Raw genomic sequence first — 25,195 nt, 5'->3', positions numbered from 1 at the left:
TGCCTGTGAGTGGGCGCTGTCCCCCGTTTCTTCATCGGCTTGATGACGTGGCGGCGAGAGGCATGGAGAATGATGCGGCATGGCAGCGAGAGGTGTCGAGAGTGACCGACACCACCGCCGATGTTGTGGAACGTTGGCGGTGGTGTGTCGGGGGTGGTAAACGATGGGTAGTGGTGGTTGTGGAAGAGAAGAGGATGGTCACACAGGTGTGACCATCCTCCAAACAACAAATGTGATGCTCTGGGTGACGTTTGAAGCACATGGGTAAGTCACGTGACACAACCCCGCAGACTGAACAAAATGCTCAATCCTTGTTTCAGCTAAGACTTAACTTTACTTATACTTAAACACTACACAATTACTTCCAAATACAATGTTTTATTATGTTTTCGCTTTTTTGTCTATTAATAATCAATAACAACAGGCAATCTATTAATGTTCCATTCAGTGGATCCAGTGGAGTTGGACTGCCACTGGACTCCTAACATTGGTATAATGTTTGTTATAATTCAGTCAATATTCACATTATACCAATGTTTGAAGTCCAGTGGCAGTCCAGTGGACTCCACTGGACTTTGACTGGACTCTGAAAAGTGGCTTGCAGTCCAGTGGGAATCCACTGGACTCCACTGGACTCCACTGGACTGGACTCCAGTGGACTGGGCATTCTGCCAGCCAATCTGGCCTGGTAAGAGAGCCACTAGAGTCCACTGGAATCCACTAGAGTCCACTGGAGTCCATATGGATTACGTGGGGGAGGGTAAAGACCTCGAATCATATGCAAAAGAGACCATGGCAGCCAGTACTTTACCCTCCCCCACATGCTCTGATCAGAGCTAATCAGCTCTGATCAACACTAAGCAGTTCTGATCAGCACTGAGCAGTTCTGAGTTAGAGGTCAGGTGACTTGAACTGTATTTATTAAAGTCAGGGGAATTCAGACCTCATTATAAAATTCACAAGTAAATTGAATCAAAAAATGATGTATTTCAATTATAATACAAAATATATTTAATTACATACAGTTTATACTAGAGAGGGAGGGGATGGGCAAGGGAAAAGGGAAGGGGGAGGGAAAAGGGAAGGGGGAGGGAAAAGGGAAGGGGGGGAGACAGGGACAGGGAAGGGGGATGAATAAAGAAGGGGGAAGAGGGAAAGGGGAGGGGGATGGAAAAGGGAAGGGGGATGGAAAAGGGAAGGGGGAAGAGGGAGGGGAGGGACAGGGAAGGGGGATGAATAGAGAAGGGGGAAGAGGGAGGGGAGGGACAGGGAAGGGGATGAATAGAGAAGGGGGAAGAGGGAGGGGAGGGACAGGGAAGGGGAGGACAAAGGAAGGGGGAGAGAAAAGGAAGGAGGAGGGAAAAGGGAGGGGGCTCGTCGACGTCAACGGTTGACGTCGTCGTCGTCGTTGGCGTCCGTCGACGTGTGGCCGTCGTCGTCTGTTGACGTGTCGTCGTCGTCATCCATTGACGCGTGGCCGTCGTCGTCCTCGTCGTCCGCTGACGTGTCGTGTCGTCCGTTGACGTGTCGCCAACGTCGTCCATCGTCGTCGTCGTTCGTCGACGTGTCGTTCGTCGTCGTCGTCGTCCGTCCGTCGACGTGTCGTCGTCCGTCGACGCGTGGCCGTCGTCGTCGTCGCTGACGTGTCGTGTCGTCGTCGTCCGTTGTTGTCCATCGACGCGTGGCCATCGTCGTCGTCGCTCACGTGTCGTCCGTTGACGTGTTGTCGTCGTCCCTCGTCGTCGTCGTTCGTCGACGTGTCGTTCGTCGTTGTCGTCCGTTGTCGTCCGTCGACGCATGGCCGTTGTCGTTCGTCGTCGTCGTCGTCGTCGTCGTCTGTTGGCGCGTGGTCGTCGTCCATTGGAGTGATGGTGTGGTGACGTGGGGGTGTCGTCGATGATGGTGGTGGGTGAGGAAGAAGAGGGTGAGTGTGAATGATGCCAAATCAAATGTCGGCATTTGCCGAGACTCGTTTAGGAAAGCCAGAGGCGACGATGGGTTATATATTATAATGTTATGTATATTTTAAACAGTCAGATAGCCCAGTGGTAATATTGTGCTTTTGTGATCATGTGATCATTCTATGAATGCCTGGGTTCAATCCTTGTCCATGTATTTATTTTTATTAGTATAATAATAATAACAAGGGTAATACTCATGTACTGCTCAGTTCTGTTCAGCATCAGTCAGTTCTGTTCAGTGTCACTCAGCATTTCAGTGACTCAGTGCTGATCAGAACTGATCAGCGCTGAGTAACTCTGAGTGAGGCCATTGCTGAGCTGCTTTCCAGCCAAAATGGCTGGGAAAGGGGGTATATTAATTCTGATCAGCGCTGATCAGAACATGTGGGGGAGAGACAAGACCTCATGGCAGCCGTTAGAAAAGGGTGTCCTGTCCACTCTTTTAGACTACAGAAGCTTGTAGTGTCCGCTTTTTCTTTAGAAAAGTTTGTAGTGTCTGCTTTTTAAGACTACAAAAGCTTGTAGTGTCCGCTTTTTAGACTACAAATGTTTGTAGTGTCCGCTTTTTTAGACTACAAATGTTTGTAGTGTCCGCTTTTTCATTAGAAAAGTTTATGAGTCAGCCCATCATTCTATAACCCTCAAAGACCTGATATCAAAGTTGACTATGTTTGGGACAGGCCAGTAGTTATCAATGTGAAAGCAGACAGCGTGAAAGCCAACTTGGGCATGATGTGAAAAACTGATGATGTGGCAATAGCAATCCTTCAGCCATATCCCCACATAAACTTATAATTATGTTTTGGGATAGGACAGTAGGTATCAATATGAAAGGCTTTAGAATAGCCTTTCCTAATGTGAAAGACAACTTGTGCATGATGTCAAAAACTAATGCTGAAGGACTGGCAATATGTAAGATCATGTCAATCCTTCAACCTCATCCCCATAACCCAGACAAGCCAAGGACACCATAACCTACATGCTAACTACAAACTTTTTTAGTCTAAAAAGCAGACACTACAAACTTTTCTAATGAAAAAGCGGACACTACAAACTTTTCTAATGAAAAAGCGGACACTACAAACATTTGTAGTCTAAAAAGCGGACACTACAAACATTTGTAGTCTAGAAAAGCGGACACTACAAACATTTGTAGTCTAAAAAGCGGACACTACAAGCTTTTGTAGTCTTAAAAAGCAGACACTACAAACTTTTCTAATGAAAAAGCGGACACTACAAGCTTTTGTAGTCTAAAAGAGTGGACAGGACACCCTTTTCTAATGGCTGCCATGGTCTCTTTTGCATATGATTCCTCAAACTAGACATGGAATAGGGTCCCTGCAATGTATGGGATGGATGGGCTAGGTTGACTTTGGATAACCTGTTAGCCCTAACCCTAATTTTGTAGTCTAAGTCCAACTTTTGTAGTCTTTTGTAGTCTGTCAGTAAAATTTATAGTCTATGTCTGACTTTTGTAGTCTTTTGTAGTCTATCAGTAAACTTTGTAGTCTGAGTCCGACTTTTTTGTAGTCTATCAGTAAACTTGGTAGTCTATATCTGACAATTCCTTTTCTAGGGCATGCACCTTCCTTTTTTGGTCATTTTTCCCACAATACAATAATTGTAGCTCTTTCTTTTAGATTTCTAAATATACTGAAATCATATTGTTTGGTTTTGTTTTCATAGAGAAAAATGCAAAAAACAAAAAAAAACATGACACTTTTGGGATTCCTTTACCTCATATCTCCACAATGGGAGCACTTCAAAACATAATTTAAACAGATTCAGGAAGCTACAGTGTAGGGCTACAACTTTTGTTTTTTGACCATTTTTGGTAATAACGCAGCGCGACAAGCCACATGGCCTGCTATGGTGCACTTGTAAAATATATCCGATAACTGTTCCTGGTTTATAGATAAACAAAATTTATGGGGCAGCGTTATGGTATCCAAACTGTTATTCCCTAGCGTATTCTTGTCATTGTGTCGGCTGTATGATGTCCACATTGTTGAAGAGTTCGACTCTTTAATAGAGTGAAGTTACTACCCATTTACGTGTCCTATAGTATGTAACAATATTGTCCTGTTGCTCGACTTATTTAATACATATTCTGAATTCAAATCTTGTCCAATAAAGATGTTAGGTACTTCACAGGCACTTCAAAGTCAGGTTTCATTGACATCTGCCATGATTTGGTCTTCATTGGCCAACTCATCTGTATCGGCCGTAGTATACCAGACATGGACGCTGACAAGGGGGTCATAGAGGCCTTCTCTTTGCCTTTGGTGGTTGGTCGTTGAATAGAGCTAGATGCCTTGTGTGCTGTAATTTTTTTTTGTGGCCTTCTGAGCAGCAGCGGGCTTTGTAGCGGGTTTAATAGTACTACCAATCGATTTGGCTGGGGGCGTGCTTTTCGCTTGTTTGGTTTGTGTTGCATTTCCACTATGTGTCAATGGGGGTGAATCACGTTGTGGCTTTGTGGCTTTTTGACTTTGAAGGTAGCCAATGTGCGGTCGGTGGCTGTTGTAGATGGCACTGGCGACTTCCTCCTCATTTGTGTATGGTAGTGTTGCCGCAGTTTGGTCAGGTCCGGTTACAGTCTAGTTTTGCCGGTTTAGGTAATGAATTGATGGCTAATCCAAATCAAACTGGGTAATGAGGTTCGGTTTCACCGTAACGCCGGTTCAAACCGGTAAACCATCAGTTTCAAGCCTAATATGGAAAGCAAGCTGTTATCTACTCTACAGTTGCCAGTAAAGACTTAATATACGCATTAACATCCTCCGGAACGGCATTCTCTCCATCTTGGATGAACTTAATGAACTCCAGGACATCTTCTCGAGATGTTCCCTGTGTGAAATCTAAGGATTGACCGGATTTTAGAGAAAACTTTAGCATCTGCAGCATTTCCATCAAGTCCTCGCCAATTCGGTTTCGACGATGGGTCATGGTCTCCTTTGCAGATGAAAACACTCTTTCACATGGAACAGCAGACCCTTGGATTGCTAGATAGTCCAAGGCTGCCAGGAAAAGAGTAGGATAACGAAGTTGATTTTCCTATATGTATCTCAATATGGCGATACCTAAAAAAGGAGGGAAAGCGAAAACACACCTGCCAATACATGAGATTGCTTGTTCCTGTTGACGAGTCATTGAGGTAACGATTGATTTCGTCATCCAGGGAACTGTTCCTGTGTGCATCGTGCCTTGACAAGCCCAAAATGTCGTCTGCTGTCCGGTGAGCCAATGAACCTCGAATTGAGCGGCCCCAGATGGCTCGCGATCAAAGAGGGGTATAATCAGTAGCACGCAATGCTGGCGCTGGTTCCGGTGGGTCGGTTGGTGTGATGGGTGCACCTGACTGGGGTGATGTAGCAGTGCACCTCTGGTAATAAGGAAGAAGCTAGACATAGCAGATATCTTTTAGTTTAATGGTAGCACTGCATTCAATTAATGACGCACTGTCTGCCGGATAAGATTTTTGACTTGACTGTGCCGAGAGCTTTCGATGTGACTAAGTTTCATCGATGGATTCAAAACTTTCAAAATTGGTGCGAGAGTTTAGTAGATCATCTGAGGTATAATAAGGAAGCTCAACTCACACATGGAGATCATGTATGCAGGGACGAGCTCAGCCCGATTGTGATATGCATCAAGCTTATCAATCCCGGCCTGAATAATATCAAAGTACGGCTCATCCATACTTTCCTGCAGCTCATTCCACACAGAAACCATCGTGTCAAAGGCCGGCAACACATTACATAAAGTAGGAGTCTTTTCTGCAGAAAGCTTTTGTTGAAACGCTTCTGGCACCTTTCAGCGTGTCAGAATAAAGCCAGATAAAAGCAGTTTTGCGGCTCACCATGAGAATTTCCCGTGCAGCTGCAAGTCCATCCCATTCTTCAGATGAGAGTTTAAACTTCTCCAAGTCCTGAAACTCTTCAGATGAGCAAATGTCGTCCAGAGGCTACAAAAATGTAAGAGAAATGATCAAGTGGTCAAAAGTGAATTAAATCACATACTTTTTCTAGATGCAATGCCCGTTCAATCATGTATAGAGTTGAGGACCAGCGAGTATCAACATCACATAAAAGCTGAAGATCAAGGTCATATTTTTCACAGATCTCTGAGAAGTGCTGGCGGCGGAGCGACAAAGCCCGCACCTATGATATTGTAATTAGGTCAATTTGGAGAGCTGACAAATAATACATACTGCCCGAACTAGTGCACGGAGAGTGCTGATTGGGTCGGTGTGATCGCCTGTAGTGGAGCCATAGTCAGATCTTGCCAGAGCGGCAATAACTGCTTTACAAGCAAGATTAACAGTGTGAGGAAAACATCTTAAATTGATCAGCTTGTTAAATATCCTTGTTATATTGACAATGATCTTACCAGATGCGATTTTTAGTGTGGTCAAATGGGATCCCACATGCATGAAGTTCACATTCAAGGGAAACCATGAAAGTGTCATTGTTGGACGCATTATCCAACGTCACCCAGCCAATCTACCATGACCCTGTTGTGATGCAAAACTTTCATATTCATATTAACAAGTGCTTACCACAGAAGCAATGGAAAGTCGGTTGATAATATAAAGAAAAGCTTGACAAAGATGTTCACCATCGTGACAGCCAGGAACACGGTGAAAGCCAATTAATTCAGCATGCAACTTAAGCTCATATTGTGGCCCTTCTGGAGTGTGTGTCACCTTCGTTTCAATCCAGTGAGCAGTGATGGCCATGAATGGTGATAGATTTGGATCTGTCCACATGTCAGTTGTTACTGAGATCTTGCCAAGTGCATCCTTCCAGAAGGGAAGAAAGATAAGCACAAAGTCAATTGTAAACAAGTATGGCGTACCTTGATCTCTTCTTCAAGGCCTTTTAAATGCTCATCCCAGATTTCCTTCACATGGTTTCGAATAGTGGTCCGATGAGGAATATCGGAATCCTTGAGATCTTGTCGAAGGAGCAAGAAGATTCGACGTAGGTGAGGACTTTCGATAACATTTAATGACTACCATAGAAAAAATCATCTAATACATATCACCAGAGTAACCGAAGTCGTACCTGGTCATCTGCAATAATAAACTGTGTAATGGCATCTACAAATGCCTCATATGAGTACTCACGGATGTCCTCCGGCCTCTCCTTCGACGACGTTGATTGAGAACTGCTTTGCCCTTTGCTGGTGCGATAACTCGCTACGGCGCGCTTGGAAATTTCAGCCGTAATCGGAATCTTGAACTGGTCACAACCATCAACCCACTGTCCAAGATGGAACTTCATAAGGTGGGCACGAAGCGAACTGGTTCCAGTCTCACGGCTGAAGCCAAAAACTTCATAAGTGGGATCAACGGAATGTTGGTGTCTATGGCACAAACCAGTCAACAGATTATTTGCGTCATAAAAAATTAGTGACTTACTCGCAAAAGGCGCAAACTTGTTTCTCGTTCTCAATCTTGAAGAAGGTACAGACATCGGGAGCACCTTTCTTTCTGTTGTTTCTAGCAGTACGGGTAGGCCCACTGGGGTTGGTGGTTGAGGACTGACTTGGAGAAGGATTTGCTGTACTATGCCTGCTGGCTCGTGGAGAACCACGGCTCCTCGGTGGGGGTGAACTGGAAATAGAGTGGCTTGGGCTTGGTTCAGCAAAAGATTCCTCGCTTGGAGATCTAGGTGGGTGTGGATGATGTAAGAAGCCTTCACCGGGAGGTAAGCCATCGGTGGATATGAACAGATTCGAGGGACTGTCAGGAGTTGGGACAGTAAAATCTGACTGAAAAGCATGAGCACACCAATGGTACACATAGAAAGGGGCGTTACCTTGGAGTGGCGTAGGAACTTCAGAAACGCCGACCGATTGCACTGCTTGAGGCTCACACTGATCAGTCAAAGTAGCTACAACAATAAGTGTTTGGTCAGTCCTGTTGCTTGAAAGACAGATTAGATGAAATGCACCTTGTTGGAATTGAAAACATATTTCGGCTGCTCCGTTCGGATGAATGTGTGTACCTGGCACGTCTGCTGAGCCTCCTCGACCGCGACTGTGCCAATTATTCTGTGAGTTGTTTGTGTTGTTAGAACGGGGTGGCATACTTCTGGGGCAACTTCGTGTCAAAAAGGGTTTTTATTAAGAATCTGTTTCCAATACAATGCGGAACACACGACATCTCAATCCCTTTCCTACAAACATTCTATTAATTTATTTGAAACAGAAAACAACCTCCATGGAAAGCAGCCTGCAGCGCGTTGGCATGTACTGATCACAGGGAAAATAGGAAAGAGAGGATGTATCGGGGATATGGAAGAGGGTACAAGAAATTGTTTCATGTTAACTGCGGCGAAACGACAAAGGTGTGTTGTTTCAATTCCAGCAGGCAGCGGAAATGACAGACAACTCACCTATGCCTGCCGTGAGCCATGCTCTATGTACCTAACATATCACACTTCTCCCTAATCGTCACATTGCTTGGCTGAAGAATGCGGAAAGTCATCCTTGGTTTCAAATGATAAGGGTGTGGTCTACAGGCATAGGAGAGTGTTGTGGCAGCGTGGCACTGGGCTGAGAAGGTCCAACCACTTGCCGACCTGGTGGCGGATAATTTTGAAAGGCGAGTGGGGAACGTGAGTGGTTGTTATGAGACAGGGGCGTTGGAGATCGAGATTGAGGCTGTTTGAAGGAGTGTTGATGTCCCCCGTTTTGTGGGTCGTCTGAAGTGGGGTGTTGCTGGGGGGGAGAGTGTTGCAGAAGTAGGCTGTGACGTTCGTGATGGGATAGGTAAGCGTAGTCATGATTGTGGGGAGTCTGGATGAAAGCGTACCTCAGCTTTGAGTTGTGGACCAATGCGATGACTTTGCCTGCATAGGAGGGACAAAATTGGGAAGGAATGCACGAGGCAGAGAGTTGCAGAAGGACCGACGGCGAAGAATATCATGAAAGAGGCGTAACTTTAGGGCCAGGCTTTTCGCAAGTTGCAGTATGGAGACTCCTTGGCGCTACAACGCTCGGCAAGGTCGCTGTGGGAGCAAAGTGGCATTGAGGAGGCCTCAACGCAAGGGTGTTATCTACGACGAGATCAACCGTGACGGCGCGACCCTCTGCTACCATCTACTTCTGAATTAGGACTCAAACTGTTGGCGTGACCAGTTCAAGCCGGCGAAAACCGGTTTTTCATGTAACTAAACCATATTAAGCGAGAAACCAGTGGTCCGGTTATAATGGTTTATTTTTGGTTTGGTTTATTGGTTCAACCGGAACCAAGCCAAACCACGGCAACACTAGTGTACGGCTTGTAGCGTGGTTCAGGCTCTGCGTCGGATTCATCGACAATCAGTATGCTGTGCATGTTCAACTGATACACCTAGAGCGACAGTTGGGTGTGTGTTATTTTCATTATAAAAATTCACTTACCCTGCACTCTCCGCCTGTGAAATTACCCTGATTATCTTTGATAGGCATAATGAATGTATGGATGGATATTGTGAAGATGACCAGGCCACCTTCCGTAAGAGCCTTGTACTCTTCCCATGGTAGGATCATGCATTTGTCTAAGGTGGTAATGTCATGTTGCACTAGTTGACTGTGTATGTGCCGAAATAAAGGACCACTATAGTTTGATAACACATTTGGAATTTTGGATCGTGTTGCCAACTTTGATCTCTCCTTGGATATCTTTGCTTGCGTTGGAGCTCGAACTTTTGATAGTCTCCCTGGCAGTCAAATCTGAATCCTCTGGACCAATGGCATCACGTGAATGTTTCATTATGCAGATAGCTGGGGGCAACATGCAGCATCCAAGCTCCAGCAAGATTGCATGTGACCATGTGAAAAAACGTGATGTCTCAGATCCACATGTTTTTTTCCCACCCTTTCGACCACCACAAGACCCACTACTGATGTAGCGGGAATTGGTCATGTGACCAACAACCCAACAACCCATTCCATGGACCCTGATAGGTAAAACCATTCTCCTCTTGGTTTTTTTCAGTTTTTGGTCAAATCAGGTGATATTTCCCTTTTAGGATGGACCCTGAGGTGGACCCTGAAGGCAGTGCCTGATGTTCTGTACACCATATATATATATATATATTCAATTTTTCTGCTAAAAATGAAATATTCATTGAAAGCGCCAGGTACACATATGAAAAGTGCAATGAAATCTCCTAGGAACAAGAATGAAATATCCATTGAAAGCACCAGGCATTCAGATGAAAAGCACAATGAAATATCCAATGAAAGTGCCAGGTATCTATATGAAAATTCCAATGAAATATCCTGGGGTTGAGAATAAAATATATATTGAAAGCACCAGGTATCTATATGAAAATTGCAATGAGATATCCAGAGATAATGAATGAAATATATATTGAAAGTGCCAGGCTTTCATATGAAAATCGCAATGAAATATCCTGGGGTTGAGAATGAAATATATATTGAAAGCACCAGGCTTTCATATGAAAAGCTAAATGTGATATCCAGAGATAATGAATGAAATATTGCAGGAAATCGCAATACAGTATTAATGAGATCACCTAGGCCATTTAATGAAAAAACAAAATGAAATAGACAGGGAACTTAATGAATGAAAATACTCGGCAAAATAATGAGCTGTCTCATTGAACCTCTAGACATTATACACATCGCCTTCCAGGCATGTGTCTGGTTTTTATCATAAGATTGTATACCACTAGTGCATAGACGGTGGTTTGGTGCTCGGGAACCAGGACAAAGGCTGCTTGTGGGGGGGGCTTGGAACTTCCCCCAGCCGCTGTCACCTTTGGCTTTGAACTTCCCCCAGCCTTGATTGCCTTCGCCTTTGAACTTCCCCTGGCCTTGGTTGCCTTCACCTTTCCCGCAACTTCGTTCACCTTGACCTTCGGCTTTCCCATGCCCTGTGGTTTGGAAGTTCCCCCTGCTGATTTGTTTTTGGATGGAGCTGCTGCCTCCATGGGAGGGGGATCAGAGATAAGGGTGTTGACTTTGAAGCAGCCTGTGCTCACATTACTGCAGCCACTCTTCTTTGCATGACAGGCATCGCATGCCTGCCCTCGAATGCCCATCTCCGCTGTGCACTGGTCTCCCCACCTGACACATTGATCACAGGGAGGATTGCAGTGGGGTACTGTGGGAGTGACTTTGGCACCCATTGCTGTGAAGTCGTAGTCGTCGTCCCCATTGTCCTGAGTTGGAGCATGTCCTGCAGTGCTTCCTCCACTTCCTCCACTTTGCATCCTCGCCTTCTTCCCCTGCGTGTTCATGGCCTCCTCTGGATTCTCCATCACCTCTTCTTCCTTTCGTTTCTGTCCCCAACTTCGACCCTTCTTCCCCAACTCCGAACTTCCCTCTCCCTTCATCTTCCCTGACTCTGAACTTCGCTCTGCTTTGACAACGTCGACAGTCGCTTTGGCCTTTCCCTTATCTCTAGATGGCTCAGGTGGCTCCCAGCTCATCAAGAGAGCATCGATCTCCTCCATCTCATCCTCCTGCTCTGGCTCTGGCTCATCCAGTACCTCCCATGCAAACTGCCTCGCATTGGTATCCACGATTTCCATGCAAACATGTTCCATGATTGCAGGCATATCAATGTCCTCTGAGCGTTGAAGGACATGTATGGCTCGTAGATACGTGACCTGAATGTTCATTTTATTTCTGATCAACCTGTGTGATTTCAATGCGACTTACAATAATTTTACACAAGGACTCCTCCTGACCATTCCTCTCATCCTCATCCGCTTTGGGGTACTTGGTGTGGTACCAATCCCAAAGAGCCTCAACCACCTTGATAATTTGGGGAACAATACTTGATGTGTTTGCTTGCGTCAGAAGCGGCTCCTTAAGCCATGCAGGGGGAATAACAAGGAAGGAACTGGTGGGTTTGCTCATTGAAGAAAATTTGGCAAGGAAGAACTGACGATGAGTTGGAGGTGGGAGATAAGAATGAGTGGACTTTGGTAGTTCAGCAAATCCAACCATCGCCGAATTCAGGTATTTGCAGTGTCACTTTGTAATGCTGTCACAATGTCTGAATTTGGATCTTCCTCTACCATTGTTGTCCACCATTGTTCTCAAACACAATGTCGTCCATTGATCCCTCCCACAAGTAACATTCTTTACCCAATGCCTGAAAACTAATCCGGATTTTCAATCGTAGTATTGTCTCCTCCATTGCCTATCCCACCTGAGCGGTCGTTGCACTACTTTGAGGCAACAAATGGTAAATTATTATTTGTTTCATTGAGTTTCATAGTTGAAGTCTCCCAGGCATTAGGAACATTGTGAAAAACTATGAGGGCATTCCTGTGGATGATACTCAGGTACATATGATTTCTGTATAAGGTGTCCACCCCCATTATGCTTTTGTTTTAGCGTAGCACGGTGGGTTCATCAAATCCCCCCGCACCATTCTTCGCAGCACAAACCTTGGATGGGGGTCCTACACCTCATCATTCGACCCATCCACCCCACCTCAGTCGGACCTTCTACAATTCGGTTGTCCTGGACCTTCCAAAGGTCACTCATCTGCTGAAATATGCTTGTATCACTTATAAAGTCCTGTACCACAAGTGGGAGGAAGCCCGTAGGTCACTCAATGTACTTCTGGAGTCTCGGGCACACACAGTAGATCAACTCCAGCAACTGGACATTATCATTCAAATGAGGAAAACAGCGCTGGAGCATCAGGGGAATATTTTGGGGGAAAGTCAATCTGTAGAGAAGATGGATGAAGCTCCAGATGTGGAACAGGTGGTCATTGATTTGACGGATGATATGGATCATTCACTGTAGACCATTTGTATCTCCTGTGTATATACAATTCTCAGCTGCATCTCTAAGTTTCAAGTTATGAAATGTTCATCTTTGACAGCCGCTTTTCTTTCTGTTCATGGACTGTACGCTTCAGGAGTTCCGCTAATTGTTCACAGGTGATCCCACAAGTCAGACCTTGTCGATGGCTTTGACATGCCGCCTTTCTTTCTGATAGTTGACTGTAAGCTTTGGGAATTCCGCTAATTGTTCACAAGTTTTCCCACAGGTCAGAGCTTGTCGATGGCTTTGATGGGCCACTTTTGTTTCTGATCATCGACTGTAAGCTTCAGGGATTCCACTCATTGTTCACAGGTCCTCCCACAAGTTAGACCAAATTAGACCTTGTTGATGGAGCTTTTGATCTTTTTTTCTCATGTCCTTCATGCGACTATATCTATATTTCGGGGGTTCCACTCATCGTTACTCTGTCTTTCTACTTGTTCAATTTTGACGATGCCACTTTTGCTGTACTTGTCTACACTTTGTATTGTTCAATGTGCATTTCGGGCTTTCTGGTAATCATTCACAGATCTTTCCAAAGGTTAGACCTTCACAATGGGGCTTTCGATTCATTTTCCCCATGTCCTTCTTATGTTACATCTATGCTTCAGGGGTTCTGCTCATCGATACTCCCGCATGTCCTTCATATTGTTGACTATGTATTCCAGGCTTTCCGCTAATAAGGTTACCTCTGCATTGCGGGGTTTGCGATAATGGTTAGGCGGTATTGCCTCACGTCCTTCATAATGTTACTCTTTGTTGCAGGACTTCTGCTAATGGTTTCATCGGAAAATCAAAGTTATACTAGGATTCACCCCACTTTGGTCCCATTGCATGCACATGGTTTAGCCCATCTATAACTCCATAGCTTATAAGGTCAATGTAAGGCTGCTGATATTCGTGGGCCTCACTTTCCTTCCATAGGTCCTGACATATGTTGGCTCCACCTACAGTCCCATGCCCTATACAGGCATTGGGCCCATTTGGGTAGCACTATGAGCCATAGGACAATTGCCAGTTTCTATTGTTATGGTATTATAGGGTTACCTGTGTCTACTTGTGGTAATTGATGCCATTGACACCTTGTACCAGCACATTGTCTTGGTTGCTTTTCAGGGGTTAAGAGAAGAAGAAAAGAATAATTTATCATCAGTTTTGGGTGCAATTGTTATTGCAAAAAACCCACTTCATGCAAGTGATATTGAACAGCTTCTAGGAGTTCAAAATGCACTGCAAATAGTGAGCCAACTGAACCCAGTACTGTTAATTAGCAATACTGGCCATTTGCATATCTGCCATCAATCATTCACAGATTTCCTGCTTGACCAAAAGCGGTCTAAGGCTTTTTGGGTCGATTCTCAAAAGCATAGTCTCTGTTTTGCTGGATCTTGCATGAGATATCTAAGTGCAAGGCTCAGATTCAACTTTTTTGATCTGCAAACATCACATATACTAAATAAGGATATTCCAAATCTGATGGACCACATTAAAAATGTGAAATCTACTGCTCTAGATCATGCAAGCTACTTCTGGGCAACCTATCTGCAAAAGTGTCCTGATGAGGTATTACAAGAGGAGATAATGGTGCAGATGAAGTATTTTCTGATCACTCATCTTTTACATTGGCTAGAAATTATGAGCCTGATGGGCACTGTAAATCATGCTGCCCACTTACTGTTGTTAGCTGGAAATTGGTACAGTGTAAGCATTTTACATAAATAGACCATTATGATACTGATATGAATGACTCAAATGTAGATATTCAAGCCTAGTATGTCAGAGTTTGCAAGTGATCCAAACCAATTTATAATGACATTCTTTGAGCCAATCTCTGAAGCAGCACCACACATTTACATCTCAGCACTGCCATTTACACCACAGAATTCTAAGATATCTCTTCATTTCATGAAACATTCTGTAAAGACTTTGAGAATTGACAATGGTCAGATGAAACAGTGGCCAGATAGGTGCATTCTGAGAATAAAGAGTAGTAATGGTCCACTTGCATATTCACCTGATGGCAGGCATATTGTCTCTGGATCTTATAAAGGAGCTATTCATATCTGGGATGCTCTCTCAGGCCATAATGTCATGGATCTTGAAGGCCATCCTGACTATAGTGTTTTGGCAGTTGCATATTCTCCTGATGGGAAACACCTAATCTCTGATTCTGATGACAACACAATCATAGTCTGGGATGCTTCAACTGGCCAGAGTGTCATGGATCCTCTTGAAGGCCACAATGGTTGGGCTCTCTCAGTTGCATATTCTCCTGATGGGAAAGACATAATCTCTGGATCCAATGATAAGACAATCAGAGTGTGGGATGCTCTCACAGGCCAAAGTGTCATGGATCCCCTAAAAGGCCATGATAGAAGTATTGCTTCAATTGCATATTCTCCAAGTAGCAGGCATATTGTTTCAGGGTCCAATGATCACACAGTGAGAATCTGGGATGCTGGAACAGGTCAGTGTGTGATGGGTCCGCTCATTGGCCATAGTGATGCAGTTTAATGTGTTGCATATTCTCCTGATGGAATGAATATTGTTTCTGGACCTAATGATAAGACAATTAGAGTCTGGGATGCCTTATCTGGTCAGGGTGTAATGGTTCTTTTTAGAGGCTCTGATCCCATCTACACAGTAGCTTTTTCTCCTGATGGTAAGCACATTGTTTGTGCAGCTAAATACTACATAATTAGATTCTGGAATGCTCTGACAAGTCAGTGCATGATGAGTCCTCTTGCAGATGATGAGGGCTCAGTTTATTCTGTGGCTTTTTCACCTAATGGCAAGCATATTATTTCTAAATGTGGGAATATGATCAAAGTTTGGATGCTCTGACAAGTTGCACTGAGATAGATCATGTAAGAGGCCATGACAATGGAATAAGATCAGTTGCATTTTCTCCTAATGGCATACACATTGTCTCTGGGTCTAATGATGAAACACTCAGAGTTTGGGATGCTCTGACAGGTCTAAATGTCATGGGTCCACTTAGAGGTCATGACAAGATGGTTACATCAGTTACATTTTCTCCTGATGGCAGATACATTGCCTCTGGATCACATGATCACACTGTCAGAGTCTGGGATGCTTTAACAGGTCAGAGTGCCATGGATCCTCTCAAAGGCCATGATGAAGGAGTTATTTCTGTTGCATTTTCTCCTGATGGTACAGTCATCCACCCACTACTAATACACTGAAATTGAGAAATTAGCTTCAACAAATGTTAGCACAACCTTTCACCACAAAAACTACATGAAAATCTTAGATAAATGCCCTTCTATAACTCTACCAAATTTCAGAATGTTTGAACAGCATCTGAAGAAGAAAAACCAAAATTACAGGTGTATCATTGAGGGGTGTGACTGTGTTTCAGCCATTTTCGAAAATAGTCCATTTTGAAAACCCCACAGCATCGTCAATGCTGCCTCGATTGTCTCCAAAATTTGTACAGTGGTAGATATGAGCTTGTATTACTTGTTACAATTTATTTCATAAAAATTGGTGCAGAATTGAGTGACATATCAGCTAGTCAAAAGTGTATCAAATGGGGGTGGTGTATCATTAGGGGGTGGATGACTGTAGATACATTGCCTCTGGATCATGGGACAAGACAGTCAGAGTCTGGAATGCATTGACAGGGCAGGGTGTGTTGGATCCTTTCATAGGACACACTCATTGGATTCATTCAGTTTCATTTTCTCCAGATGGCAGATTCATCATCTCTGGGTCTGAAGACAGAACAATCAGAGCATGGGATGCCCTGACAGGTCAAAGTATAATGAATCCCCTTATAGGTCATAAGGGTGGTGTTAACTCTGTTGCCTTTTCTCCTGATAGAAGGTACATTGTGTCTGGATCTAATGATAGGACTGTCAGAGTGTGGGAATTTAATGCAGGACAGAGTATCATGGATCCTCTTAAAGGCCATGCATGGTGATGCAGTTAATTCAGTTGCATTCTCTCCTGATGGGAGGTACATTGTTTCTGGTTCTCATGACAACACAATTAGACTCTGGAATGCTGTAACAGGTCACAGTGTGGGAGATCCATTCCATGGCCATTATGAAGGTGTTATATCAGTTGTCTTTTCACCTGATGGACCGATGGTAGGCATATTGCTTCTGGATCTGCAGACAATACCATCAGACTCTGGGATGCTTATGGAGGCTGCATAGTCTTAAATCCCTCAGCTCCTTCAGTTACATTGTCATCCACATTCTTTCCATCTGGAGTTATAAATGTTGATACCCATGACAGTGTATCTCACATTTTCAAGAGTAAACCTGTTGTTTTTTATCCCTCTCAGGGACATAAATCTAATAATTGGATCATTGGAGAAGATTTCAAATCATATCTCTTCTGGGTGCCAACAAGCAATAAACATGGCTTATTTTTTCCAAGAACAGTCAATGTACTGGGCACCACTCCAACTATACTTGATTTTAGTAACTTTGTCCATGGTACAAATTGGAGTCAATGTTTTTCACCAGCCTTATAATAGCATTCAATGCAGTTCATGACCTATTTGAACAATCTTTTACCAGTTGGCAGAACATTCTTTGGCCCTTGGGGGACTCTTAAAATACCACATTTTTTCTTTTCTTTCGAGGTCTCTGGTTTTGAGTCCATTTTGTGTGTGTAAGCTAATTCTGTGTCTGCTTTACATAGTATATATGATGTACAGTAGCTATTCTCTTTCCTCTCACAAAAAAAAAAGATTATTCATATAGTGGCCCTATGGAAAAAGTCAGCCATAACCCTTTGGTATGTGCAAGTTTTAATCACTTCTGCTTTGATATAATCATGCTGGACAGTCCCAAGAATGCATGGACTGAGACAACTTCCCAAATATTCTACCTATTGTCTTACAAGTTATAAGAGAGCAGGATTGTTTGAGTATATTCATGTAGTAAGTATAGGCACTTGCAAGCCCTCCACAGTCCAAGTAAGTAGTCTCATTATTGATGAACACCATCAGTGAGAAATAAGATAAATCCTATCCCAAAGTGTGTCCTCAAATCCGACCCTTCAACTCCCCACCAACCGTCACAATCGTAGCACCCAAACACTAACCCAACTCTGTCCCTTGAATCTTCTTCCCAATCGCCACCTCTCTCGTATCCTCAAACTCATACCCAAGCCTCAACCGCGCATGCCTGACTGTCAAATCAAGGCAGCACTCTGGTCTCTCTGCAAGTTCAGCCATGAGTTCACAGTCGGCGCCCCGGTGGTTCCACAGCCATTCGTCGCGGCCTTTGCAGACTTGACGGGCGGTGCTGGCGATGGTGGATATGGTTATGGGGGAGGAAGAGGAGGGGGGGTGGGGAGGGGGGAGAGGCGGTTGTAAAAGTAGGAGAGGAGGAGGACTTTACCGTTGGGAAAGGAGGAGAGGAGGGAGGGTTGGTAGACGCCGTTGAAGGAGCATGGTTTGAGTTCACATATTCTATGTGTGTGTCTGTGTGTTAGTAGGGAGAAAAAAAAAGGAGAGGAAGAGAAGTGAACGTACGCATCCATTAATACAAGCTGTACCACCCGATCACATGCCTTGAATGACCCAATGTCTCCCCCATCCATCGTCACCTGCCTCTCCACCCGTCACTTCATCCTTAACAATCACAACCCTCGGTGTCCCCTTCGCAAGACACGGGTTCCCCACCACCGCCTTCGGTTTCGCACCCTGCAACATCAACATGAAATACACCAATCCATGAACGTGTTTCCGTGCACACATCAGCCCATACCCCAGGTACGAGTGTTGATAGAACACATGATTCCGGCCGCCGGATTGGAGATCGTACTTATGCTCCCCGTCCTCGAGCTGCATATCCGACGACGCGAAGATAGGCTCGGATACGATTTGCGTAGAAGCGCCGCCGCGGTCGAGGACGGCGTAGGTGGGCCGCCCGTATCAGGCGGTGTGGAAGCTTTGATGGTCCCCAAGAGGTAATTCGCCGTTATCCACGCGTATACACCCTCGTCTTTTCCATCCATAATCACCACTCCATCTTTCTCCTGTAATTAAAAAGGATAGGATGAGCGTATCCTCCCTTCCACCGCCTCTAAAATATCAGTGCTTTGTGAACCGGGTAACAAACGAAGTCCAGCGGTAGCTTTAACGGCTACAGTTGTACACCCGTGCATGGCCTTTGGCACGACGCGGACAGCCTCGTCCAAGAGGACGTCCAAGCTCCGCGCAGCCCCTTCAGGGTTTCCAGCGAATGAAGATAAACCAGGTTGTGTCATTTTGAATACTTCGTATTAGTATTCGGGAGAAGGGCCGCAGTTGTTGAATTTGTAGACGTGGATTCTGGAGCCGGTTGAGCCTGCGTCGCACGAGAGTGCCGGAAGAGGAGGAGTGGGGGTGGGTACAGTGCGTCGTTAACGAGGGCTCTGGACCAGAGTCTGGGTGCGCGATGGGTGGTTTTGTAGCAGGGACGGATGGTGTTGTTGTTGGGTTTGTTGGTGGTATGTTTTGGAAGGGGAATACGCTGTGCTCTTTTCGTAACCTTTTCCCGTCGTCTTTTCGTCAGTTTTCTAGAAGGGAGGACGGTGAAGCTTAGAATTCACCTCTAAATCAGCGTCCCCAATCCCCCGCCACGAGAATGCATGCGCCCTCGACCCGCAAAGCCACATCACCCCAACGAGGAGCGCAGCGCCCAAAGCGAACTTTTTCCAAGTCAACCTGTTCCTTCCATCAGCTCTACTCGGCGGCCCATTGCGCCTTCTAGTCAGTTGTAGTTGCCGCTCCCAGGAAACAGGATTGTCATGAGGTATCTTGAGCGGGGGGTAAGGTTGTTGTTGGCATTATTGACAGCTGTGGCACGAAGGAATGCGGTAGTGGAGACTTTAGGATTGACCGAGTTTCTAGTTGTAGTCTTTTCCCTGTTCAGCATACGATGAAGTGGAGCCGCGAGGAGAGCCCACCTCCTCAGGAATGGGAAGCGGGGAAAAGAAACGTGGCTTTCGAGTTGTTGGGGAGTCACAAAAACTAAGACTGGATTGCGGAAGAGCGTATACAATTAGTACCGTTTGAAAGCAGAACCAGCTGTAGGGATTCATGAGAAGCCATGACCAACATGAGAGGAGACGTAAACTTACTGGAGTTTGAACCTCGCATTTTCGATTTACCCTACATACCAGCCAGTTCCCCAACGATGCTATACGAGCCGATGAAGCTTCAGGACTTGGGAAATCAGCTGGAGCAAGCTGTTTTAGGGACGCGATCCCCAAGCTGGAAGTCGGCGGATAGACTGACTCCCACTTAGTACTTAGAAGTGGCATATCTGCGCATCATGATCAGAATCTGAAGGCAATCTGAAGGCGAGCTTAGAGCAAGAAAGCAAACACACCTCTAAGTTCTTCAGCCCAGAGAAAGCAACGTTCGTCCTTGGATCGCCAGCCTACAAAACGAAAGAGAGAGCAAACGAGCATTACTTCGTCATTGTTCTCCAAATAGAAGGATCGAGCAAGGATGGCCGTCGGTCTTATTACAACGCGATGTCAACGTCATGGGCGATGATCAAGTTGTTGATCAAATTCAAACAAACATCTCGCGAACATCTCTTCGCATTTCAACTATGTACTGTTACTACATAACTACCGTCCTATTACCTCCAACTACAACTATAATTTTACATTCCGAGGTATTTGTCTTCCCAAGCAACTTCTATGCCATCGCCGAAACAGGTCAGCTTGCCGCAGAGTTTATCTCCCGAGCTCCTTCCATTGCACAATCTTTGGATATATGCGGGGATCGAGAATGATGTTGAAAATTCGTCCATCCGACAAGAAAAGCAGGTAGTGTGGGCTTTCCGTCCAAGCCTGATGTGTCTTTCGGCAAGTGAAAGGAGGTCACGGCCGAGGAGACGTGAATGAAACGGAGTAGGATTTGCATAAATGACGAGAGGGGGTTAAGGTGACGTTAAGGCGATGTTAGAGGGAGTTGGGAGTTTCAGTCGGTCGAAGAAGTGACGCGGAGAACACCAAAGAATCTCAAGGGTATAAGAAACTCCGGAAGTTGTTTCAACTAACCTGTCGAAGCGGATCGACACCCTGAAGCACAAGCGAGAGACCCACAACCACGTCAGAGAAACGGTAAGTCTTCCTCAATGGTACGGAAGGCAACTTGGTGAGGCTTGCAGGAGAAATGCGATGGGTAATCTTCAGTCTTGTGACATCAGTTCAAGAGCCAGCTGTTGGTCGATTCGTTAGCGACAAGATCAGCATGAGAAAGACGCGTAACATTACCGGAAACTCCACGGATGCTCGGGCGAGCTAATCTCTAACCAGTTCTCCGGTGATGCTGCACATTTCGCGTCGAGGAATCTGGGCTCAGTGAGTCTTCACATGCGGTGGAAATTCAGGTTCATTTCGTGACTCGAACATAATGCGATGTCTGACAGGAACCCGCCCTGTCTGGAGAAGTCGGACCCCTGCGCATGTGCAGTCGGGACGACATGCATACTCGACCAATCGAATTGATGAGACTGAGATATAGAGAACAATTGGTTCAGCAACTCTCAACCCAACTCGAAAGCCAACGAAATCCCACCGTCAGGCCTGAACGCGAAGAGAGAGGTCCGGTGTATAGACGGCAGTCCCAGGGGAGTATGATGAAGCACGACGATGATTCCGCAGCAGAAAAGCAGGTCCCAGTGGCCGTCCCATCCTTCAAAACAGCAATGAATCCAAGTTGAAGGAGGAATGAATCTAAAGGCTGGATCCTCACGCCAGAGAGAGCTCCGAGGGTGAGAAGTCTCTAGATGGCGGTCCTATTGAATTGGGGGTATGTGGGATGCTGCAGGTTTCATCCGAGGTGTGGATGGCAAGATGGAAGATGATGGCGATGGGTTTCTATTGTCGTTGACGCTGCTTCATCCGAAATAATGGAGCAACCTGTACTTTGGGTCCTTGTAGTTGCCGCTTAGACACACGGCAAACAACTGGCAGAAGGCGATGTTGGTGAGGAGTGGACGCAGAGGGTTGGTGCGTTCCGGGGTGATGAGCGAGGGCTTTGAGGTGTGTTGAGGCGGAGGTAGTGGGTGAGGAGGAGTAGCTCGCGTATAGAACGTTTTTGGGAAGCTGTTCCAGCATGTATCCAGGACAAAGTTGTGAAAGGGGATCGACACCCCAAACGTATGCGCGGAAACGGCAGAAGCAGACTGGGGCTTGCCGAGAATGCGATAGATCCTCTTGAGACATAATACAAGAGCTAGCTGTAGGTCGATTCGTTAATCACAAGATGAGCATGAGAAGGAGGCGCATACTCACTATAAACTCCATGTACCTTCCAATGAGCTGATCTCCAGCCACTCTACGTCAAACATGCTTCACGTTGGCCATTGTACGTCTTTTTGTTTCCAAAACGTGAGGTCGTCCACGTCCAGCCTAGAAAGTAATCGGACTGGCGGGTGGGTCGCCTGGTCAAAGAACATGTGAGTCGTCTGCCGTTCGGTCGATGATGACGGGGGTTGGGCGTCTTGTGGGAGGTGGTCAAAAACTGTGGCGATTGGCGCTGAATAAAGGTCGCCAAACCCGGGTGGTTGGAGCGCCGATTGGTCTGTGGCTGCTGGGTGGTCGACGACCGTAGCTTCGCAAGTGGAAGATGGTGAGTGTTCGACAGAGGACAGTGGTGGCTCCTCCTCTTGCACAACGGGGGCGATGTACAGGGATGGTTGGCTGTCGTGGATTTGTGGTACATCGTCCGAGCCGAATCGCCAAGGCTTTCTCTAGGCAATTATCCAACACTGCAGCAATGCCACGGCATCAAATGGCGAACACGAGTTGAGACGACCTGAGGTAACGTCGAACATTCTGCTTCGGACATGTAGGGCTGGAAGGAATAGCCAAGCCCAAGTGATTGTATTGCGGGTGAAAGATGGCGGCTGCTCGGCGATTTCGTCGCTTCAGAAAGCTGTACATATGTTTGGATCCGTGAGGTGAAACTGCACGGTATTAGCGGCCATATTTGGAGGACCAACTGAACCGCCACGTAGCAGCATGGTGCAGAGCTTCAGAGAATTGACATCAGAAGGCGAAACTAACGGCATGGATGGCAAACGCGCCTCACAGTTATCCAAGCCAGCTTCAGCTATCAAATGGCCACAGGCGAACTCGGAAAGGCAAACGGAGCACCAAATCATCGTCCTGTGAGGTCTTGAGGATGTGAAGTCATCGAGGGGGATATTTGGTGGTCCTGTAGTCCGCGCGACGTGTTGGATGTGTCTTGGTCGACGTCAAGGCATGATGATGGTCAAGAACAAGCATGACTATCCCACGACGCGCTGATCACTGGCGCGACCCTCACGTCTCTTCTGAGACTCCCTTGAATCTTTGCTGATTTGATTTTCTAGGACGTCCGCTTTTTCTGCGCTACGTGATTGACCTTCGTCTGGTGCTTCATCTCATCTCTGGGAGAGGAGTCAGGAGTCGTTTCTAGGCGACTCATACCAACATACGATCCAGTAACGTATTTTTGCTCTGTATCAATGTATCGATCTCTTCGTTAGTCCTCAGATGCGAGCGTTGACCAGCACGCACACTTACCCAACACTTCCTCGCCCCAATGCTGTGCACCTCCATGACCTGTTCACGACCTTCCTGTCTACGCTCAATCTTCGAATACGGCTTTAACTTCGTTGGGGCCTGCCGCCCACTTCTGCCGCACTTCCGTCTCATGAAAACCCACGCATTGACACAAGAAGGGTAAAGAGTTCTTTGCCACTCTATAATCAGGTCCTTTGAGATATCGAAAACCGTGCACTATGTTTTGACTCATGATTAGACGGGAAGTTTCAGAGGGACTGTATCTCCTCAGTATGTTGGCCATCCTTTGATGACATCTACGGATAATTTCCTATTTTTGACGGACTTTCTCTACAAAAATTGCAATCCGTATAGCTTAGGCATCCAAAGGACGAAGGTGGGCCAATGGCGGAGAATGATCACCTCCAACCGCGCAACTGCAAAGAACTTTATCCACCCAGCCTCAAACGCCACTCAACGAACGTGTAGCTTCGCAAGACACGGATTCCCCACCACCGCCTTCGGCTTCGAACCCTGCGACGTCGACATGAAATCCACCAATCTATGAACGTGTCTCCTTGCACGCATCAAGCCATACCCCAAATACGAGTGTTGGTACAGCACATGGCTCCGGCCACCGAACCGAAGATCGTACTTATGCTCCCTCTCCTCCAGCTGCATATCCGAGGACGCAAAGACAGGCTCGAACACGATTTGCGTAGACGCACCGCCGAGGTCGAGGACGGCGTACGTCGGCGTATCAGGGGGCGAGGAAGCCTTGATGGTCCCGGTTGAGCCTGCGTCGATCATTTGCACGAGAGTGCCGGAAGAGGAGGAGTGGGGGGTGGGTACAGTGCGTCGTTGACGAGGGCTCTGGACCAGAGTCTGGGTGCGTGATGGGTGGTTTTGTAGGAGGGACGGATGGATGTTGTTGTTGTTGCGTGTGTTGGTGGTGCGTTTTGGAAGGAGAAGGCGCTGTGTCCGTTTGGTATCCTTTTTCCGTAGTCTTTTCGTCAGTTTCTAGAAGGAAAGACATTGGAACTCACCTTCCGCGTATAAATCAGCGTTCCCGTTCCCTCGCCACAAGAACGTATGCGTCCTGGGCATAAAAAGCCACACCGCTCCAACGAGGAGCGCAGGGCCCCAAAGGAACGTCTTCCACGTCAACCTCTTCGTTCCATCAACTCTACTCGGCCCATGGCGCCTTCTAGTCAGTTGTAGTTGCTGCTCCCGGGAGACAGGATTGCCATGAGGTATCTTGAGCGGGGGGTAAGGTTGTTGGTGGGACTATTGAAAGCTGTGGCGCGAACGAATCCGGTATGGGATTGACTGAGGTTTTAGTTGTTGTCTTTTCGCTGGCCAGCACACGGTGGAGTAAATGCGCGAGAAGAGGCCACATCCTAAGGAATGGGAGTGGGGAAAAGGAACATGGGTTTTGGGTTGTTGGGGAGTTCCGAGTCACAGAAACTAGGATTGGATTGCGAAAGAGCGTATAGTAGCGTTTGAAAGCAGAATCAACTGTAGGGATTCATGAGAAGCCATGACCAACATGAGGAGACGTAAACTTACTGGAGTTTGAACCTCGCATTTTCGATTTATCCTACATTCCAGCCAGTTCCCCAACGATGCTATACGAGCCGATGAAGAGGATTTGGGATATCTAGCTGAAGCAAGGCGTCCAAGGGACGCGATTCCCAAGCTGGAGGTCGTGGCGGATAGACTGACTACCACTGAGTAGCGCAGTGCATATCTGAGGGTGAGCCTGGAGCAAGAAAGCAAACACACCTCTAAGTTCTCCAGCCCAGAGAAAGCAGCGCTCGCCCTCGGATCGCCAGCCTACAAAACGAAAGAGAGCGCAAACAAGCATTACTTCGTCATTGTTCTCCGAATAG

General features: G+C 46.2%; 7 protein-coding genes across 7 annotated transcripts; all 7 read right to left on the bottom strand.

Moving 5' to 3' along the window:
• Nucleotides 1-1,383: 1,383 nt before the first annotated feature.
• On the bottom strand, nt 1,384-1,861 carry LACBIDRAFT_334326 (uncharacterized protein; the record flags this gene model as incomplete). The annotated part of the gene is made up of 2 exons (XM_001889079.1): nt 1,384-1,638; nt 1,706-1,861. The coding sequence occupies 2 exons, from the start codon at nt 1,859-1,861 to the stop codon at nt 1,384-1,386; spliced, it is 411 nt and encodes a 136-aa protein (XP_001889114.1).
• Nucleotides 1,862-5,522: 3,661 nt separating this feature from the next.
• LACBIDRAFT_314591 (uncharacterized protein) lies at nt 5,523-6,396 on the bottom strand (the record flags this gene model as incomplete). The annotated part of the gene is made up of 4 exons (XM_001889078.1): nt 5,523-5,774; nt 5,824-5,928; nt 5,984-6,124; nt 6,175-6,396. 4 exons carry the CDS (start codon nt 6,394-6,396, stop codon nt 5,523-5,525), a joined length of 720 nt encoding a protein of 239 aa, XP_001889113.1.
• A 2,814-nt stretch (nt 6,397-9,210) lies between these two features.
• LACBIDRAFT_334324 (uncharacterized protein) lies at nt 9,211-9,930 on the bottom strand (the record flags this gene model as incomplete). Its single annotated transcript, XM_001889077.1, has 3 exons — nt 9,211-9,324; nt 9,375-9,511; nt 9,588-9,930. The coding sequence occupies 3 exons, from the start codon at nt 9,928-9,930 to the stop codon at nt 9,211-9,213; spliced, it is 594 nt and encodes a 197-aa protein (XP_001889112.1).
• Nucleotides 9,931-10,594: 664 nt separating this feature from the next.
• On the bottom strand, nt 10,595-11,936 carry LACBIDRAFT_334323 (uncharacterized protein; the record flags this gene model as incomplete). The annotated part of the gene is made up of 2 exons (XM_001889076.1): nt 10,595-11,593; nt 11,646-11,936. 2 exons carry the CDS (start codon nt 11,934-11,936, stop codon nt 10,595-10,597), a joined length of 1,290 nt encoding a protein of 429 aa, XP_001889111.1.
• Nucleotides 11,937-19,507: 7,571 nt separating this feature from the next.
• LACBIDRAFT_334321 (uncharacterized protein) lies at nt 19,508-22,605 on the bottom strand (the record flags this gene model as incomplete). The annotated part of the gene is made up of 10 exons (XM_001889075.1): nt 19,508-19,773; nt 19,878-19,908; nt 20,129-20,179; nt 20,811-20,946; nt 21,126-21,265; nt 21,331-21,535; nt 21,681-21,994; nt 22,050-22,092; nt 22,113-22,507; nt 22,558-22,605. The coding sequence occupies 10 exons, from the start codon at nt 22,603-22,605 to the stop codon at nt 19,508-19,510; spliced, it is 1,629 nt and encodes a 542-aa protein (XP_001889110.1).
• Nucleotides 22,606-23,777: 1,172 nt separating this feature from the next.
• Nucleotides 23,778-24,113, bottom strand: LACBIDRAFT_314579 (uncharacterized protein; the record flags this gene model as incomplete). The annotated part of the gene is made up of 1 exon (XM_001889074.1): nt 23,778-24,113. The coding sequence occupies one exon, from the start codon at nt 24,111-24,113 to the stop codon at nt 23,778-23,780; it is 336 nt and encodes a 111-aa protein (XP_001889109.1).
• A 657-nt stretch (nt 24,114-24,770) lies between these two features.
• Nucleotides 24,771-25,170, bottom strand: LACBIDRAFT_314578 (uncharacterized protein; the record flags this gene model as incomplete). The annotated part of the gene is made up of 3 exons (XM_001889073.1): nt 24,771-24,821; nt 24,873-25,033; nt 25,089-25,170. The coding sequence occupies 3 exons, from the start codon at nt 25,168-25,170 to the stop codon at nt 24,771-24,773; spliced, it is 294 nt and encodes a 97-aa protein (XP_001889108.1).
• Nucleotides 25,171-25,195: the final 25 nt, after the last annotated feature.

This window comes from Laccaria bicolor, genomic scaffold (genome assembly GCF_000143565.1).
Source record: "Laccaria bicolor S238N-H82 LACBIscaffold_62 genomic scaffold, whole genome shotgun sequence".
NCBI lineage: Eukaryota > Fungi > Basidiomycota > Agaricomycetes > Agaricales > Hydnangiaceae > Laccaria > Laccaria bicolor.
Note: the sequence above shows the minus strand (reverse complement) of the source record. Positions and strands in the feature narration are given on the sequence as shown.